The 17,045-nt window shown below is 49.3% G+C and overlaps 1 protein-coding gene across 1 annotated transcript in view; it reads right to left on the bottom strand.

The window, feature by feature from the left end:
- Window positions 1-4,965: 4,965 nt before the first annotated feature.
- Window positions 4,966-17,045, bottom strand: part of LOC103812177 (fibronectin type-III domain-containing protein 3a-like) — a 22,750-nt gene continuing 10,670 nt past the window's right edge. The window contains exons 10-26 of the mRNA XM_009085187.1: window positions 15,872-16,010; window positions 14,902-14,955; window positions 13,964-14,085; window positions 13,697-13,874; window positions 13,427-13,513; window positions 12,767-12,905; window positions 12,262-12,330; window positions 11,835-11,953; window positions 11,631-11,736; window positions 10,961-11,136; window positions 10,339-10,452; window positions 9,733-9,882; window positions 8,985-9,265; window positions 7,868-8,080; window positions 7,194-7,360; window positions 6,356-6,477; window positions 4,966-5,274 (exon numbers count right to left, since the gene is read on the bottom strand). Coding sequence (XP_009083435.1) covers window positions 4,966-5,274; window positions 6,356-6,477; window positions 7,194-7,360; window positions 7,868-8,080; window positions 8,985-9,265; window positions 9,733-9,882; window positions 10,339-10,452; window positions 10,961-11,136; window positions 11,631-11,736; window positions 11,835-11,953; window positions 12,262-12,330; window positions 12,767-12,905; window positions 13,427-13,513; window positions 13,697-13,874; window positions 13,964-14,085; window positions 14,902-14,955; window positions 15,872-16,010 — 2,545 coding nt within the window. The remainder of the gene's footprint in view (window positions 5,275-6,355; window positions 6,478-7,193; window positions 7,361-7,867; window positions 8,081-8,984; window positions 9,266-9,732; window positions 9,883-10,338; window positions 10,453-10,960; window positions 11,137-11,630; window positions 11,737-11,834; window positions 11,954-12,261; window positions 12,331-12,766; window positions 12,906-13,426; window positions 13,514-13,696; window positions 13,875-13,963; window positions 14,086-14,901; window positions 14,956-15,871; window positions 16,011-17,045) is intronic.

A 17,045-nucleotide genomic window follows, 5' to 3' on the forward strand; every position in this document is an offset into this window, starting at 1 on the left:
CTCGTACTCGGTGATGCCCATGTCCTTCAGGATCTGCGCCATAACCTGCGGGCGGAAGGCAGCGCTCAGCCCGGCCGGACCCCCTCACCGCCCTGCCCGCTCCCCCCGCCCGCGGTACCTGCGCGTCTTTCGGGGCGCTCTTGGGCGACGCCATCTTGGCCGGCTCCATAGCTTCCGGGATGAAACTTCCGGTCACGTGACGGCAGCGGGAGGGGTCGCCATGGAGACGAGGCCTGGCAACATCGCCCTTAAATGGTCCATGAATCCCAGAGCTGTTTGGACTGGAAAAGGTCTCTGAGGCCATCAAGTCCGGTCTGTGACCTAACACCACCATGTCAGCTCCAGCAGAGCACTGAGTGCCATGTCCAATGTCTCTTGAACACCTCCTAGGGTACTCCACCACCTTCCTAGGCAGCACATTCCAGTCTCTAATCTCCCTTTCTGTGAAGAAATTCCTCCTAATGTCCATCAAGTCCAATCCTAAACCATCAAGTCCAGTCTGTGCTCTAACACCACCATGTCAGCTCCAGCAGACCACTGAGTGCCATGTCCAGTGTCTCCTTGGACACCTCCTGGATGGTGACTCCACCACCTCCCTGGGCTGTACATCCCAATGCTGAACAACCCTATCCATGAAGTCCAACCTGACCATCCTCTGGCACAGCTCGAGGCCATTTCCATTTGTTCCCTGGCTGCACCTCCTGGCAGGAGTTGAAGAGAGCAGAGGGTTCCTCTGAGCCTCCTTTTCTTCAGGCTGAGCTCCACAGCTCCCTCAGCTGCTCCTTGTGCTCCATTCCCTCCCCTGGACACCTCCAGCCCCTCTATGTCCTTCCTGAATTGAACTTCCAGACAGCCCAGTGCCCCCAGTTTGTCCAGTGTTAGTTCATTAACACCTTTGAAGGTCACTGTTTAAATTCCCGGAATTAAGATGACATGGGAGCGTTTTCCTGGGCATTCCCACTGCTCTGACAGTAACAGCTCCTAGGGAGGAAGCACATTTCAAACTGGATTTCAGGGCAGCTGGATGGACTTGGAACTCATTTCAAGCACATTCCAAGTGAGTCTCAGCAGATTTTCTCACTTTATAAGACAAAACAGGACCAAAAATAGGGTTTTATTGTGATTTTTCTCAACCAGAGCTTAGCACTGGTTAGGGTTAGGGTTAGCACTGGAGCTGGTATTATCCATGCTGATCCAGCTGGAGGATGAGGTGATGCCCACACCAACCAACTGATGCTCCATGGAATCCTCAGCCAGTCTCTTGGAGAGAGGGAAAACCAAACAGCTGCTCCCTCTGATCCACCCTGCAACCCCTGCAGAACAGCCATATTCCCTCTCCCAGCACAGGAGGTGATAGAGCAGAATTCCTGAGCTGGAAAACCTCTTCCAGCACAGGAGGGGATGGAACAGAACTGCTGAGCTGGAAAAGCTCTCCCAGCACAGGTGTAGGCACAGAATTCCTGAGCAGAAGGAGCTGGAAAAGCTCTCCCAGCGCAGGTGGTGTTGGAACAGTATTCCTGGAGGTGTAGGCACAGAATTCCTGAGCTGGAAAAGCTCTCCCAGTGCAGGAGGTGCAGGCACAGAGTCCCTGAGCGCTTGGCTGGAGCTCAGCAGCTTTCCCAGGCCAAGTCATTTGACTTCCATGAGTCAGAGAGTTCCACAAAAACATCCTGTGAGGAGGGAGGGAGGAGGAATTCCAGACCCTGACTCTAGACAACAAACCAAATCCACTTTTTCCCTTGCTCTAGGGAAGAGCAGGAGAACACTTCCCCCCTGGGTCATGGTGGAGCTTGGCACAAGGAGCTTTGTGCTCTCACACCATTTTTCCCTGAGGCAGGAGGGAGAATGATGCTTTGTATTGCTGGGAGCTCTGGATTCATTCCCAAACCCAGTCCAATACCCTTCTGCCACTCCAGATCCTCCTTTCCCACCTGCACACAGGTGACTTTCCAGCCTGGGAAGCACAACCTGAAGGATTTCTGTGAGGAACTAGCAGTAAGGAGAAGACATGGAGTTTCCACTTGTCCCTGAGGCCACAAACCTTCCTTGCCATGGAATATTCCTCCCTCACAGCCTGTGGGGCATGGCCATGCTGGGAATCACAGGGTCAGTGAGGTTGGAAAAGACCTCCAAGATTATCAATTCTAATCTGAGCAGAGCACTCAGGTGTAACCACCACAGAGCAGGTGACACGGGAACCTTTACCTCTGCCCTTGAATGTCCCTCCATTCCTTCTGGCCACACCTGAGCATCCCCTCACATCCCCCACAGTGAACACTCCACACCAGGAACCTTCCAGCCTTGGATTTGGGGCAGAATGGGAATACTAACACCATGGGTGGAGTCTAGATAGGACAACTTGGGGTTTCTTTGGAGTTGCAGAGTGAATTAGTCACAGGATCACTGAGGCTGGGAAAGACCTCCAAGACTATCAAGTCCAACCTGTGACCCATCATCACCTTGTCAGCTAGACCAGAACACTGAGTGCCATGTCCAGTGTCTCCTTGAACACCTCCAGGGGTGGTGACTCCACCACCTCCCTGGGCAGCACATTCCAGTGCCTGACAACCTTTTGCATGAAGAAATTCCTCTTGATGTCCAACCTGAACAGTGCCAGGCCAAGGGAGAGGACAGAGACATTCCAGGGAAGAAGACAGTGCCATTCCAAGGGTCCCACAGCCCAGACCCTCCCGGAGGAAGAGCAGCTCGGTTCGGTGATGGGCCCAAGTGGCACCAAGCAGCCCAGGCAGGAGTGAAATTTGCATACATTTGCATTCTTTATTTGCTGTATGAAATATATTATCTATTTGATAGTTACAATTTAGTAATAAATGCAATGGCAGCTTTAACATACACTGGAGATACCTCAGGAAGGACAGGACAAGAAAACCGAAGATCCCTAAAAAATAGAAGACATTAATGCCACGAGGGTAACATCCTTCTGGAATGGCCAACAGCTGCTGGAAAATCCATCCTGCAGGAGGAATCTTGGATACTCCTGGGAACAGGAACCTTTTGTGGCAATGACCAAGGATTTGATGCCATTTGGAGCAGTCAGGAGTTGTTAGCATTCCCTCTGCAATCCCAGTTTCTCTTGGATCAGGAAGATTATTGCCCAATAAACTTGTCTGAGTTGGTTGATAGGAGTTAGGAATTAAACCCTTTGGCCACAGAGATTTGCTGGGAGTTCATCTACACTAAGAGGAGAACAGAGATTGTAAACTCTTCTGTGAGCTAAAGCCTAAACATCTGTATAAAACTCTTTCTGACACATGGAGGGAGAGACTTTTTTTTTTGCCTAGGATATAATAAATGATTAACTTACAGTTCTGCTACAAGTAGAACAAATACATTCAAAACAGACGTTGTGTATCTCCTTTCCAGGACTTGAAACCAAATAAATAGGAGTACAAAATGCAGAGTACACGTGGAAGAGAGTCGGATTGCACCATAAAACCTACGGTCACAGAGGAGGGAAGTGTTTCTGTCTGCCACCCCTGAAACACCACACAATGCCTCAAAAACCTCCAACAGGACCTCATCCCTCAGCTGCCCTAGGAGAAAGGCCCTTCAAGTGATGAGTTCCTGGGAATCCTTTGCCTGGAGCACTGGCTCATCCACCTCCCACATCCCAGAGTGTGTCTCTGCTGCACCAAGTGTTGCCAGAGCCTCTCCAAAATCCCCCAATTCTACCTTCTCTGGCGTATTCCAAAGGCTGTTGGCAAGACCCATTGGAGAACGGGTGTGTTCCAGCTTCCAAAAGCCTGGATCTAAGGAGAGCCAAGGAAAATTGGGGAGGTCCAGCTTCCCTTTGCTCTAGGAGAGCCAAGGGGCTACCCCAGGCTCCTTCCTCAGGGCTCCACAAGCAGATGGAACACAACCTATGTAGTGCACGGTGTCCACAAAACATCCTCCCCAACCTCAATTCCCAGGATGAGCTTTGAAGAGGACGAGCTTCAGGCAAGTTCATAGCAGGCTGACCATTCCCCTCAGGAAAACCATGGAATGTGAAGCTGCTCCCCAGCGGGATAAGCAATTAAAACATCGTATAAACGTGACGTAAAAAGAGTTCTCTCAAGGTCCAATTTGCTCCCTGGGGTTCAAAGTGGGCACCCAAAAGCAGGTTGAACATTTTGACTTTTCAGGTTCACAATAGTACAAAAAAACCACATTTGCTCAGTTTGAGCCAAATAGTGTAACATTTATCATAAATGCACTCTTTTTTTTTTTTTTCTCCTTAAAGACAGGCCCTGTGCTGTTCCGAGCTCGCTGCACAGGGAATTAATCTCCTCTCAGGCACTGAGGGCCAAACGTGGGTTGGGCCAAAGCTGCTGAGGACAGCAGGGATGTTTTCAGCCAGCAATGGGACATATCAGGGGCCTCTCCTTGTGCTCAGAGCGGCACTAAAACCCTAAAACCCCCTGGCAGCCTCCACTTCACCACCTGAAATGCTGATTCCTGAACCCCCCAACACTAAAATAACTGTAAAGTAGTAATATCACTAAGTCAATATTCTGCTTTCCTTCTACAGTCTAGTAAATGTGGTATGCTCTAGTAGGCTCTGCAGTTCTGCTCTAAGCTCAAGCTCTTGCTCTGCTGCGTTTCATGGATATCATACTACAACAAACCCTGACGGAGCAGGAGCTCCTGCTGCTCTGCTGGGATTGGGAAAGGCCTTCCCTGCCCAGCTGGCCCTGCTGGAGCGGGGAGAGAGGAGTGCACGCCCCCTCAGTGTGCACTCTAAGGCAGTTTGTGCTGTTCTCACCCTGATTGCAGAGGAGCCAGGATGACCCTTCCTACAAGAGATGCGTGTTCAAGCACTGGGAAGGCTGTGCCCAGCTCCCGCCTCGCCGGGAGCCAGCAGCAAGGCCTACACCCTCCCAGCTAGGATTTCCTTAGGACTAACCATAAATACCCCGAGACAAGCTCCTGTGCACACCCAGCTGAGTCCCCAGGAGCTCTGCCCTACTTGATGACGAAGTACTGGATGATGACGGCGAAGAGGATGGCGACCACGGCGAAGCCGCACAGCAGCACCACGGCGATGACACGCTCCTCACGCAGCGCCGGCCCGCCCCGCACCTGTGCCGAGGGCTCAGCACAGGGGGCACCCTGCTCCTGCCCCTGGCAGCAGAACACCGTGCTGGGGCTGTAGGGGCCGTAGAGTTCCTGGGCGCTCAGCGGGTCATGGCGCCCCGCGCAGACACGCACGCGGTACTCACAGTTGGTCTGCAGGCCGGGCAAGCGGAACCAGGGCTCAGCGCCCTTGTACACCTGGCAGGGACAGGGACACAAACAGCGAATCAGCACGGGGGGAAAAGAGCCTAAGGTTGCCAAGTCTAACCAGCCATCAGAATGGCTATGGTGACCCCGAACCACTAAACTGCATCACACAGAGCCAGAGCCTCTGAAACACCTCCAGGGATGGTGACTGCACCACCTCCCTGGGCAATACCCCAGTGCCTGAGAGAGCATTCTTCATTCTGGAGGCCTTTAAAGGTCCCCTGGACAACCAGTTCCAGTACATAAAATCATAGACTCATCAAGGTTGGAAGAGACCTCTAAGGTCATCAAGTCCAATCCCATAATCCCTAAACCCTAGAGGTCATCAAGTCTAACTCTCCACCAGCACTACCACTGTGACCCCTAACCCACATCACCCAGTGCTAGATCCTCTGAAACCCCTCCAGGGATGGTGACTCCACCACCTCCCTGGGCAATATCCCAGGGCCTCAACACCACAACAGGGAAAACATTTCTCCTCACATCCAATCTGACTCTGCCCTGGCTCAGCTCAAGGCCATTCCCTCTATCCTCTCCCTGCAGCCCTGGCAGGACACACATCCCACACCTCTCTCCAGCCCTGGCAGGGAGTTACAGACAGCACTTCCCATAGGATCCACCCCACAAACAGCACATGGAACTTTCTATCCTGCTCTGTGAGCACATGTTGTGCTGGATGTGGCCTGGAGTCTCTCACTTGAAGCAACTTAAGAAAATCTCAGCTTCAAGTTTTGATCTTTAAAGCTCCTACACCAACAAGGAGTCTGTGGCTAACAAGGACAGTGGTGCCACAGAGGGCTGGAATTAAGAATGAGGAGTCAAAGAGAACAGGATAGACCAATGTTCACCCACTTCACACCTGACAGATGAAAAGTCTCCCTGCCAACAGCATCACCACACACAGTTTCAACCATGGAATTTCAACCATGGTTCAAATCATGGAATGGTTTTAGCTGGAAGGACCTTAAAGCCAATCTCTTCCCACCCCACCCCACCCCTTCCACTACAAACATCCTCAACTTTGTAATAACCTTTCCAAGTGAAAACCCCTCAAGCTCCTGCCCAAAGATACCTGATCAAACTCTCTGCCAGCAGCAAGCTGAAGGATGTAAACAATGGAATCTCCTTTCATGGGCTGCAGAGGTTCCCATGTGATCTCATAGGTGTTTTCCTCCAGCTGGTTGGCTTTGGGTGCTGGGGAGGAATAAAGGGATGTGTTGGCATTTCAGAGTAGAACTGCTGTGCCTAGACTCTCATTCCAATCATTTTAAGCAAGTGAGGTTTGTTTCTTTGCTACATTTCATGACCTGAGATTAAAAGATGATCCTTGCGGCATGTGGAGGTTACACTAGTCTTTTTGGCCTGACAGGATGAGCCTCTGATGCCTAATGCTTGTACAGAGGACCAGCACTTTCAAACCACTACAGAAACCACCACTTCTGTCCATGGCCAGGGCTGAGACGACATGTTCTAAACATGATTTACTCAGCTAATTTCCCTGCTGGCACTCAGCACTCTGAGCTCAGAAGGACTTCAACAACATCCTTCAATGTCCATGGTAGAAAGGGAAGATCAGAGGAGCTAACTGTGCTCTCACTGCCTGCACTGCTCCACTCATACCAAAGGGTAGATAATCCTGAAAAAAAGAGTTTTCAGTTAAAAACCGGGAAGCAATGCTCAGTTCAGGGGTGGAAGAGCTGCAGTGCAGGAGCTGATCACAGCAGCATAGCCTTTCAGCTGCAGTGCAGATCTCACCAGCAAAGCCTTTTTTTACACCAGACAAAGCTCCTCACAGCAAGTTTCTCTGCTCTGTCCCTCCAGGGCAGACACTGAGGTGGGCAGAGTTGGGCTGGAGAACCCCATCTAGCACACCAATGGCCCGAGGAGCTCCTGGGGCAGTGCGAGCTCACCTTTCAGAGAGGCAGGTGGAGACTTGGTTGTAGTGAAGGTGTAAACTTGTGAGAAGGCTCCTTCTCCGGCATCGTTGTACGCCTGAATCCGGAAGGAGTACGTAGTGGATTCACTGAGCCTCTGCACCTTGTAGGTGTGACAAGGACCACTGTAGACTGTCACAAACCTGGGAGAAACACAGGGCAATCACAGGCAGTGGCTCCGTGATCACAGACGTGCAGGTATCACAACTGCAACACTCGTGTCTAATCAAGGACAAAGAAGTGACCCAACATTCCATGTGTCCAAGATTTCTGCCCCTTGGTGGATGCTGAGCATCCTACTGAGGCTGAAGGATGCAACTGTTGGTCTGGGTCAAGAGAATAACCCTTGAATATCCCAAGTGAAGTGAAATCTCAAGGTAAAGAAGAGCTGCCCATCCTGGACTTTGGTTTAGAATGGCTAAATACAACCTGGAAACACAGGGCAGTGACAAAATATGATTTAAATAACTAACACTATTCACAAGCAAACAGAAGGGCAAGTTATTCCCAGCACTTTGGTTGAAAGACAGGATGGAAGGAGCAAACTTTGGAATGCCCAAATGACTCACTAGGGAGAACATCTAAAACACCTTACAGACTTGACCTGAAGTGGTAAAGCAACAAGATCCTTCACACTCTGATGGTCTCACCTGCCAAACCTGTCCTCCATCTGCAAGTTGAACTGAGTAGGGTTGGTGATTAGAGCTCTGCTGGGCCCTTCTCCCCACTTCAGTTTAAGGCTCTGGTAGCTGAAGACCACACACTCCAGGTGAGGAGGGTCGGGAGGTAGTGGTTTGGTTTTGGCTTTCATGGAATGACTGAAAGGACCAACTCCAAAGCTGTTTATGGCCTGGATTCTGATTCTGGGAAGGACAGAGAGCAGCCACATGGTCAGGAAAAATGCTGTGATAGAGCAATAAAACGTGTAGAGAATAGAACTCCAAACAAAAAAAACAATTAAAATGCTGTCAGAAATTAACACTGGAGATGTTGGATGTGATTTCAGCTTTAATTACCACTGAGCAGCTGACACAGGAACACCTGCTCTGTCCCTCCATCCCTTCAGGCCACACCTGAGCATCCCCTCACATCCTCCACAGTGAAAAACTCTAACCAGGAACCTTCAAGCCTTGGATCTGGGACTGAATCCTAACACCACGATCTAACTCCTGCCAACACCATGGAGGGAATCTGGATAGGACAACTTGGGGGTAGTTTTGGAGTTGCAGAGTGAATTAGTCACAGAATCACAGGATCAGTGAGGTTGGGAAAGACCTCCAAGACCATTTAGTCCAACCTGTGACCCATCATCACCTGCCACTGAGTGCCATGTCCAGTCATTCCCTCAACACCTCCAGGGATGGTGACTCCACCACCTCCCTGGGCAGTTCCAACGCCTGACAGCCCTTTCCATGTAGAAATTCCTCCTGATGTCCAACCTGAACCTCCCCTGGTGCAGCTTGAGGCTGTTTCCCCTTGTCCTGTCCCTTGTTCCCTGGGAGCAGAGCCTGACCCCACCTGGCTGCACCTCCTGGCAGGGAGCTGTACAGAGTGAGAAGGTTCCTCTGAGCCTCCTTTTCTCCAGGCTGAGCCCCCACAGTTCCCTCAGATTCTCCTGGTGCTCCAACCCCTTCCCAGCTCCATTCCCTTCCCTGGACAGTCTAACAGTTTGTACGCTGAATGAAAAAACTGCTCTAAGAACTTACACCACTACCCACAAAACTGTTGATTGCCAACATGGTTCAGAACAAGACCATGAGTTATTACCTGTACACAGTGTCAGGCAGCAGATTCTCAAGGACATGCATTGGGTTTCTCCCAACAGTCACCAGCTGCTTCTCCCCATACTCTATGTTGTACCCTGTGATCTCTGCCCCGTGGCAGCAAGGCTCTTCCCACTGGATTGCAAGGCACGTGGATGAGGGAGGAGAGATTTCCAGCTGATCTTCTTCCAGCAAGTGCAGCACAGCCACTGCTGCAGGCACTGAGGCAGGGGTGGTCACCATGCTGGTCTCCCCAAAGAGTCCCACTCCAGCCACATTCACAGCCTGCAATACACCACATGTAGGATCACAGAACCACCAAGGTTGGAGGAGACCTCTGAGACCATCAGGACCAACCATTAACCTGTCACTGCTGGAACCCCTAAACCAGATCCTCCAGCACCAGACCCAAAGTGATCTACCAAACCTGTTTTCTACCCAGGCAGTCACATCTGTCACACTCTTCCCTGTGTTCTTAAAAGCAACAGGGAAGAGAATGGAAAATCTCCCCAAGAAAATGTACACAGGGCAAAGCATCAGGAATTTAATGGCATTTTGGATCTAAACTCTCTTCTGGGCACACAGAATTAGGAGGGACAACGGGAGAAGAGGAAGTATCTTCACCAATCACCTTCCGTACTGCACGAGCAGGTGACAGCACACCATTTTACTCCTCCTTGGCTGCAGTTTCTCTCCAAACTGCAAGAACCTGACCACGTGCTCAGGAACACAGCACCAAAGGCTTTTCATACCTGTACTCTGCAGTAGTAGGTGGTGGCAGGTGTGAGCCCTTTGACTTCATAGCTCTGGCAAGGGCCTGTGTAGATGATGTGCATGGAGCCTTCCAGCTGGCCCCAGTCCAGCCTGTACTCACTGATCTCTGCCCCATTGCACCCAGGGCTCTGTGGGGAAAGGGAAAGACTCCTTTCAGCTGCTGCACACACACAGGCTGGATCTCACACTGAACAGAGACACTGGATGGAAAAGACCCATGGAGGTCTCGGATGCTCTGGGGTTGGAACCTGAGGTCTTTTCTGAGGTGTTGTTAGAAGGTGACACTTGGCTGTAACATCACCACAGTTCAGTCCACAATTCTGATTGACTCAGTCTCCAACCTCTTACATGAACTATTTATTATATATTAGTTACCATATTGAGGAGGATTAAATATCAATTTAGTCTGAAATTAGTAACTCCCACAGTTGACAAACTCCACATACAAGTCCATAAATAACTGATCTTAAAATTCCATCTCTCCATGTATTATTTCTCCCCTTTCTCTCTGTATCCTACACCTGTCACTGCAATCCTCAAAGCCAAACACCAACGTGGGTGTCACTGAAAGCCTTAGCACCTACCTCCCAGCAAACCAGAGCACAGGTTGCACTTTTACAGGCTATCAGGGGTTTGCAGCACTGGTCAGGGGGTCCTGGGGCAGTGGAGAGCTCTGCCTTGTCAGAGTGAGGGCCAAACTGCAGGGAAACAGCAAAGCATGAGCACAGCAACAGCACCAGGGCAAAAACTGATGTGCAAGTGAAGAAAACAGACTGGGTTTAACTTGACAGAGGAACAACCAGCACAGCTCAGTGCTTAGTTTCATGGCACTGCCTGAAATCCCTTGCAGGTAAGTTCACTCCAAGCTGGCCCAGTGCCTCCAGGATGTGTGTGATCCTCCCTCCCTTTGCCAGGGCTGTGGCACTCCTCCCCCCCCAGCAGCAGCTGGAGACTGTTCCACAGGGACTTTTATGTCACCAGCATTGATCCCAGCCTTGTTTCCAACCTGGCATGGCTGGCACACACCCCTGTGTACACAGTGCTGCTCCCCCAGCACCATCTGCAGGGCCTGAGCTTGTTGGAACCACCTCTGAAGGCACCAAGTGGTTCTTCACAGAACACAAGCTGCAGAATATCTTCTTTAGCAGCAGCATCATAGCTCTGTTGTGTGTCAAACAAACCAGGAGTGGTGAGTGCAGTGGTTACCCCGACTCTGTTCCCTGCTCTGATCCAGAAGCAGTAGGTCCTCCCTGGGAGCAGATTGCTCACTACATACTCAGCTGCTGGGCCCTGGTACACTGCTCTGCGCTCCTCCTGCTCGGAGCTGGCCATCTCCAGCAGGTACTCTGTGACCTCAGAACCTCCATCTGCAGCTGGGGGGCCTAGGGGAGAGAGAGATGGGTTATTCCTATTCCTTCCTCAATCCTAGAAGTCAGGGCAGGCTTTGAGCACGTAACTGAGCCTTAGAAAACACTTTGTGGAGTTTGTTTTTCCCCCCCAGGAACTCAGAGATTAACTTAACATGGCTTTCATCATCCTTTCCAGGTATTTTTCCTTCACAAACCAAGGTCTCTCAATCACTTCTTGGTTCTCTCCTTACCTGAGCTAACAATAAGCTAAGGAGAGCTGATTTTTGATTTGCCAAACAGGTGCCAGTCAAGGGCAGGAAGGAAGCCTCACGGGATGGTTGGGTATGCTGCATCACCCAGAGGTGGCCAGAAGCTTAAAAAACTCCACAGAACAAGCCCAAAAACCAACTAAGGACACGGACTGTATCAATATATTTGTAGTTTTACTTTATCCCCTCGAGAGTTCTATACATTTTTCATTTGGGCATTTAAACTGAGGAGTATTTTGCCCCAGCTCTGGTGCTTACCCCACTGTAGGCTGATTTCCTTGGGCTTGGCTTTGCCTGCCAAGCACGGAGCAGGACAGGGGCCAGGAGGAACCGCTGAGGTGGTGACAGTCAGAACATCAGAGGCCTGGCAGGGAACAGGTTCATTAGAGCAGGAACACAAAGCCTTGCACTGAAACATGCACAGAAATGGTTCCCAGAAGGAAATTTCCTCTCCTGGCTCACCTGGCTCTCCCCACCTCTACTGGCACAAGAGACTCTGAGCCTGTAGGAGGTGCCAGGCCTGAGGTGGTCACACACATGTTCCCTCTGGGCTCCACTGTATATGGTGTCCCATTTGCCTCCTGAGCAGAGAGAAAATACTTTACACACAAAACTCCTACAAAAATCCACCTTGAAACCTCTCCCACATCACAGTCAAGCCACAGGATCCAACTGAGTGGCTAATTACACACAGAACATGCACAACACAATACACACACGTGGAAACAGAACACACATTGCTCAAGCAACAACTGAAGGTTCATGTAGGCTGGAAAAGCCTCCAGCAAGTCTAACCCATGTCTCCAAGTTCCACACCTCCATGGCATTTAAATACCTCCAGGGGTGGAGACTCAGTGCACTGAGTTAGCCCCCACAGGTGATTCCTTACCAGCTGCTGCTTCTGAGATTTCCAGGAAGTATTTAGCAATGTCTGATCCTCCATTGTCTCTGGGAGGTTCTGGAAAGAACCAACAGCTTGAGTTAAAGAGGATTCCAAAACCAGGAATTATTCTGTTAGTATGTCCAGAGAACACACTCAGGCACTGCAGGATGTAGTCAAGTAGAGAACTCAGACAGAAACAGAACCCTGAGAACTTAACTGTTCACATTTTAGAGCCATTTTCCCCCTATTATTAATCAGGATTATGCCAGGAAAACTAACTAGGAAAATAACACCAATTTCAGGTATCAGCTCTGATGTTTTTAAGAGCACATGAAGATGATTTAAGCATCACAGTAAACCCAGAAAGCTGTTACAGCTTCTCTAACATGAATGAAGATCATCAGTGCTCCAGCCCCAAAATAAACCACTTCTGCCAACTTCTCCTGCAGCAACAATATCTGCAGAGACCAAGAGCTGCCCTGATTGACTGTGCACACCCCAAGGAACATACCCCATGTGACTCTCACGCTGTGGGAGTGGATCTTGCCCTTCACAACTGGTTTACTGGGGGGTCCAGGTCTGTCAGGTTTGGTGCTGTGTTCCACCACCTCACTGGGGCTGCTTTTTCCTTCACTGTTGTAGGCAAAGAGCTGTCCCAGGAGTGAAGAGACAATTGAGGGTTTATTTATTCAGTCATATTAGTTAGTATCTATCTATAGATACCAATATATCATTGAATCATAGAATTTAGAGGTTGGAATGCAGCTTAGAGAACATCCATATAACAATATCATAGCTATCTACAAATCCAGACTATATCTACATGTATATATCTCTATCATATCATTAATGTGTATCTACAGACAACAGAAAATGAGGATAATGTGCTGCTGATTTATAAAGTTCTTCTATAAATGACACAACCAAAATAAACCCAATTTTATTCGCTGTTTTTCAATGTTCTTTGTCTTCAACAAAGAAAAAACAGAATTAGCTAGTGGAAAAAATGTCCTTTAGGATTTCACCCAAACCTGTTCTAACTATGGGGAATTGTGGATGCAACAGGGAATTTCCTGCTGTCTCCATGCAAAGTGTCTGAGCTGGATGGAAATGCCAAACCCCAGCAAAGGCCAAAGTCATCACGAGATGAGAAATAAAGCAGAGTACAAACCCTGAACTTGTAGGCTGTGCTTCTCCTCAGGTTCCTTAAAGTGCACGAGAGCTCCTCTCCATTGTACTGGGGCTGGAACCCATAACCCTGGGAGGAGGGAAACATGGACACATAGTCATCCCCTTTAAAGCCAAACCAAACCCCAGAGCAGATCAATCACATTTTACAGCCTGACCTTCATCTCTGTGCCACAAACACACATACCACTTCCCAACCATTCGATCCCCAAGCTGAGGAGCAAGTTTTCCCCACACAAACCCCAGTACTTACAGAACCTTCTTCCTCCATGTCCAGGCTGTAGGTGAGGGAGTCATCTGAGGCCACCCAGGAGGAGGGAGGGCTCCACCTCAGCGCCATCCAGCTCACTCCTGCCTCCAGCAGCACTGGTGGGGATGGTGCTGGGGGGACAATCCCTGCTGTGTAGTAGGTCACTGTCTCGCTGAACCCACTGGGAGAGCATTAGTTAGAAGGAAGATGTTACCAGCAGCAGATGGGGATGAGGAAGAAGTAATGGATAGGACATATCTGGATCCTTACCTCAATCCAATGTCATTCTTAGCAGCTAATCTCAGCGAGTATCTGGTCGAGGGTGTGAGTTTGGTAAGTTTGTACTGCTTCATGTGCCCATAGTAGCACTCCTTGAAGGGCCCATTCCTCCCCTGTGAGGACAAGAAGAGTCACTTCTTGCTCTTCTCTGCTGAGATCAACCTCTTCAAGTCTTCAGAACCACAGAATCCTGGGATGGCTTGGGTTGGAAGGACCTTAAAGCCCATCCAGTCCCACCCCCTGCCATGGGACACCTCCCACCAGCCCAGGGTGCTCCAAGCCCCATCCAACCTGGCCTGGAACACCTCTATAATATAGGTTGAAGCTCCAAATAGAGGTAGTAAACTGCATGTAATAGGGTTTTGAAACATCCTTAGAAAACAACACCTACACAACTCAAAAATAATCATTATTATTACTACCATTATTATTACACTGGCACTGGTTGCCCAGGGAGGTGGTGGAGTCATCACCCCTGGAGGGGTTTCAGAGATGTCTGGATGTGGCACAGGAGGATCTGGTTTAGGGCTTGGGGGTTCCAGCAGTGACAGTTAAAGGTTGGACTCAATGACCTTAGAGATCTCCTCCAACCTTGGTGATTCTCAGATTCTTTTCTATGATATGGCCAAATACTCCTCCATTCACAGAGGATTTATCTCCTGAGCTGGAACGATCCCCAAGGATTATGAGTCCAACCCCAAGCCCCACACAGGACACCCCAACCATCCCCCACAGTGTGTGCTGCTGCTCTGACAACTGAGGCAGTTCCCCACTGTTCCCTCTTCCTGCAATACTGATCCTGTGTCCCTCTAATCCTGCCTGGACAGCTACACTGGGAATAGCTGCTGGACCTAAGCAAAAAGTATTTTTAACCATAATTGCTCTAGAGATGTCATTATGATGTTTGTTTGTGCTAGAAAAGGTCTTACCTCATCCCATTCCAAAAGAAAATTGCTTATTTTGGAGCCATTGTCATTTGAGGACTGAAAGAAACAATCAGAAGACAGTTAAAATCAAATGGTTCTACTTGGATAAAGATCTGTACACTTTAAACCAACATCTAACAATTGAATAGAATAGACTCCAAGTGCCTTTTCAAACTTTCAAGGCTGATGTGTTACTTCTCGTAGTTCTGAGGGCTTAAAATACGAACTTATAGCTATATTTTGTGAATAAAACACACCATAAAAGCTTTTTTCCTTGTGCCTTGCACTGTGCCCACCTACTGAGCAACATGAGGGTGCAGAGAGCAACATTTGGGCTTGTTATGACACAGGAGTTGGGAACCTCCTTGACTTTCTAGGTGAGGATCACACAAAGAACTGAACTCATTAAGCTGTAATGATTTTCCAGGTATAACCATAGGAAAAACATGAAAAGACAAGAAAATATCTAGTCTGAATGGGTCAGAATAACCAGAAGAACATTAAGTCATGTCTGTTTATCATCCAGGACCCCAAGCACAAACAGAACTGCTCCTAAGGAATTGTTTAGAGAACTGCTACCGACTCAGCCACACTGAAGCCACGGCCAAGGAGCTGGGTAAACATTGAAAGAGGAAGAAAATCATCATTTCACTATCAGTCTTAGCTGAGCAACTTAAAAGGCAACACCTAAAGTACACAGTACTTATTGACAAAGCTAAATTAAACATACTGTACTTGAACCCAGCAGAATCTGCTTAACTTTCCACTGCTCTGCTCGACCTTCTGCTCGGCTCAAGCTCCTCCTGCTCAGCTCAACCTTACCCTGCTCTGCCTAACCTTCCCCTGCCCAGCTCAACCTTCCCCTCCTCAGCTCAACCTTCCCCTACTCATTCAGGGTTTGATTCTTACCTTCCCCTGCACACTCAGGGTTTAGTTCTTACCTTCCCCTGCACACTCAGGGCTTAGTTCTTACCTTCCACTGCAAGCTGAGGCTGTTTTTGGTTCTGTTAATGAGCTTTGGGGCAGCAGGACAGTCTGGCTCACAGCTCTCTGTAGTGAAGCTCACCAGTTCTGAAATGGATTCCTTGATAGAGCTGCTGGTGGCTGAAACTCTGAACAGAGGATAATTAGTGATGTTGCTACTGCATGAGCACCTGGAAATGTAAGGAAGGAGCTGTGAGCTTCAAGGAGAGCTGTTAATGCCAAGCAGTGGTTGCAGGGCAGACAAAGCAGTGGGATGGGATCACTCAGGGGCACCTCAAAGGCCCCATCTGACATCCTTCATTTCCTCTCCAACCACTCTTTGTCACAGTGGAGATGTTTCAGTGATGAAGGAGGAAGAAGGATGAAAACTAAGACAAGTGGCCCTGAATGTAACAAAGCACCTGACAAGAAATGAGCCCTTTGCTAAAAAGACCTGGAGATTCCAACACTTATGCAAGAGCACAGATACTGACACAGGCTAAATCAGCTGCTCAGGCCACAGCCCAATGGTTTCTAGAGTAACTGTTTCATCTCTAGAAGAGTCACACTCATTTCTGTGCGTTTAGTTGGCCTGTATGGCCAACAACACCCCAAACCACACATGCCTACACTGTGCAGCTGGAGCTGTGCTACCACACGCTCAGAACTCTCCTGCAGCTCCAGAACAGGAGTTTGCCTCAGTCAGTCTCGAATCTCCTGTGCCCCAGCACTGACTCCTCACAGTGCTCTCTGGCTCCTTGAACCAGTTGCTCTCTCCCTGACCAGTCCAACATCTCCAGTCAGGCTGATTTACTCTGCTTGGCAAGCTCTGAACATCACATCTTGTTCCCTTGTCACAGGGCTCTGACTTCCCATTCCAGACACTTCCTTCTCCCCCCTGTCTGCACTGCAGCTCAGAGAAGCAACTTTACAAATCAAGCTCAGTCAGGTTTTCAGACCCAATTCACAAATGAAGCTCAGTCAGACTTTTAGATCCAACTTAGAGATCCAGCTTTCAGACCCAATTTCAAGCCTAAATTTCCCACCTTCATTTCCCACTGCCTTCAGCCTTACAACAATCTCTTTCACTCAGCCCAATCTTGCTGTTCTAAGGAAACATCAACAGAGACCAACTTGGAGTTTGCATTAAGAAACACAGCGAGAGAGCGAGAGAGAGCGAGAGA

The sequence above is a fragment of the Acanthisitta chloris genome, unplaced genomic scaffold (assembly GCF_000695815.1).
Source record: "Acanthisitta chloris isolate BGI_N310 unplaced genomic scaffold, ASM69581v1 scaffold5642, whole genome shotgun sequence".
NCBI lineage: Eukaryota > Metazoa > Chordata > Aves > Passeriformes > Acanthisittidae > Acanthisitta > Acanthisitta chloris.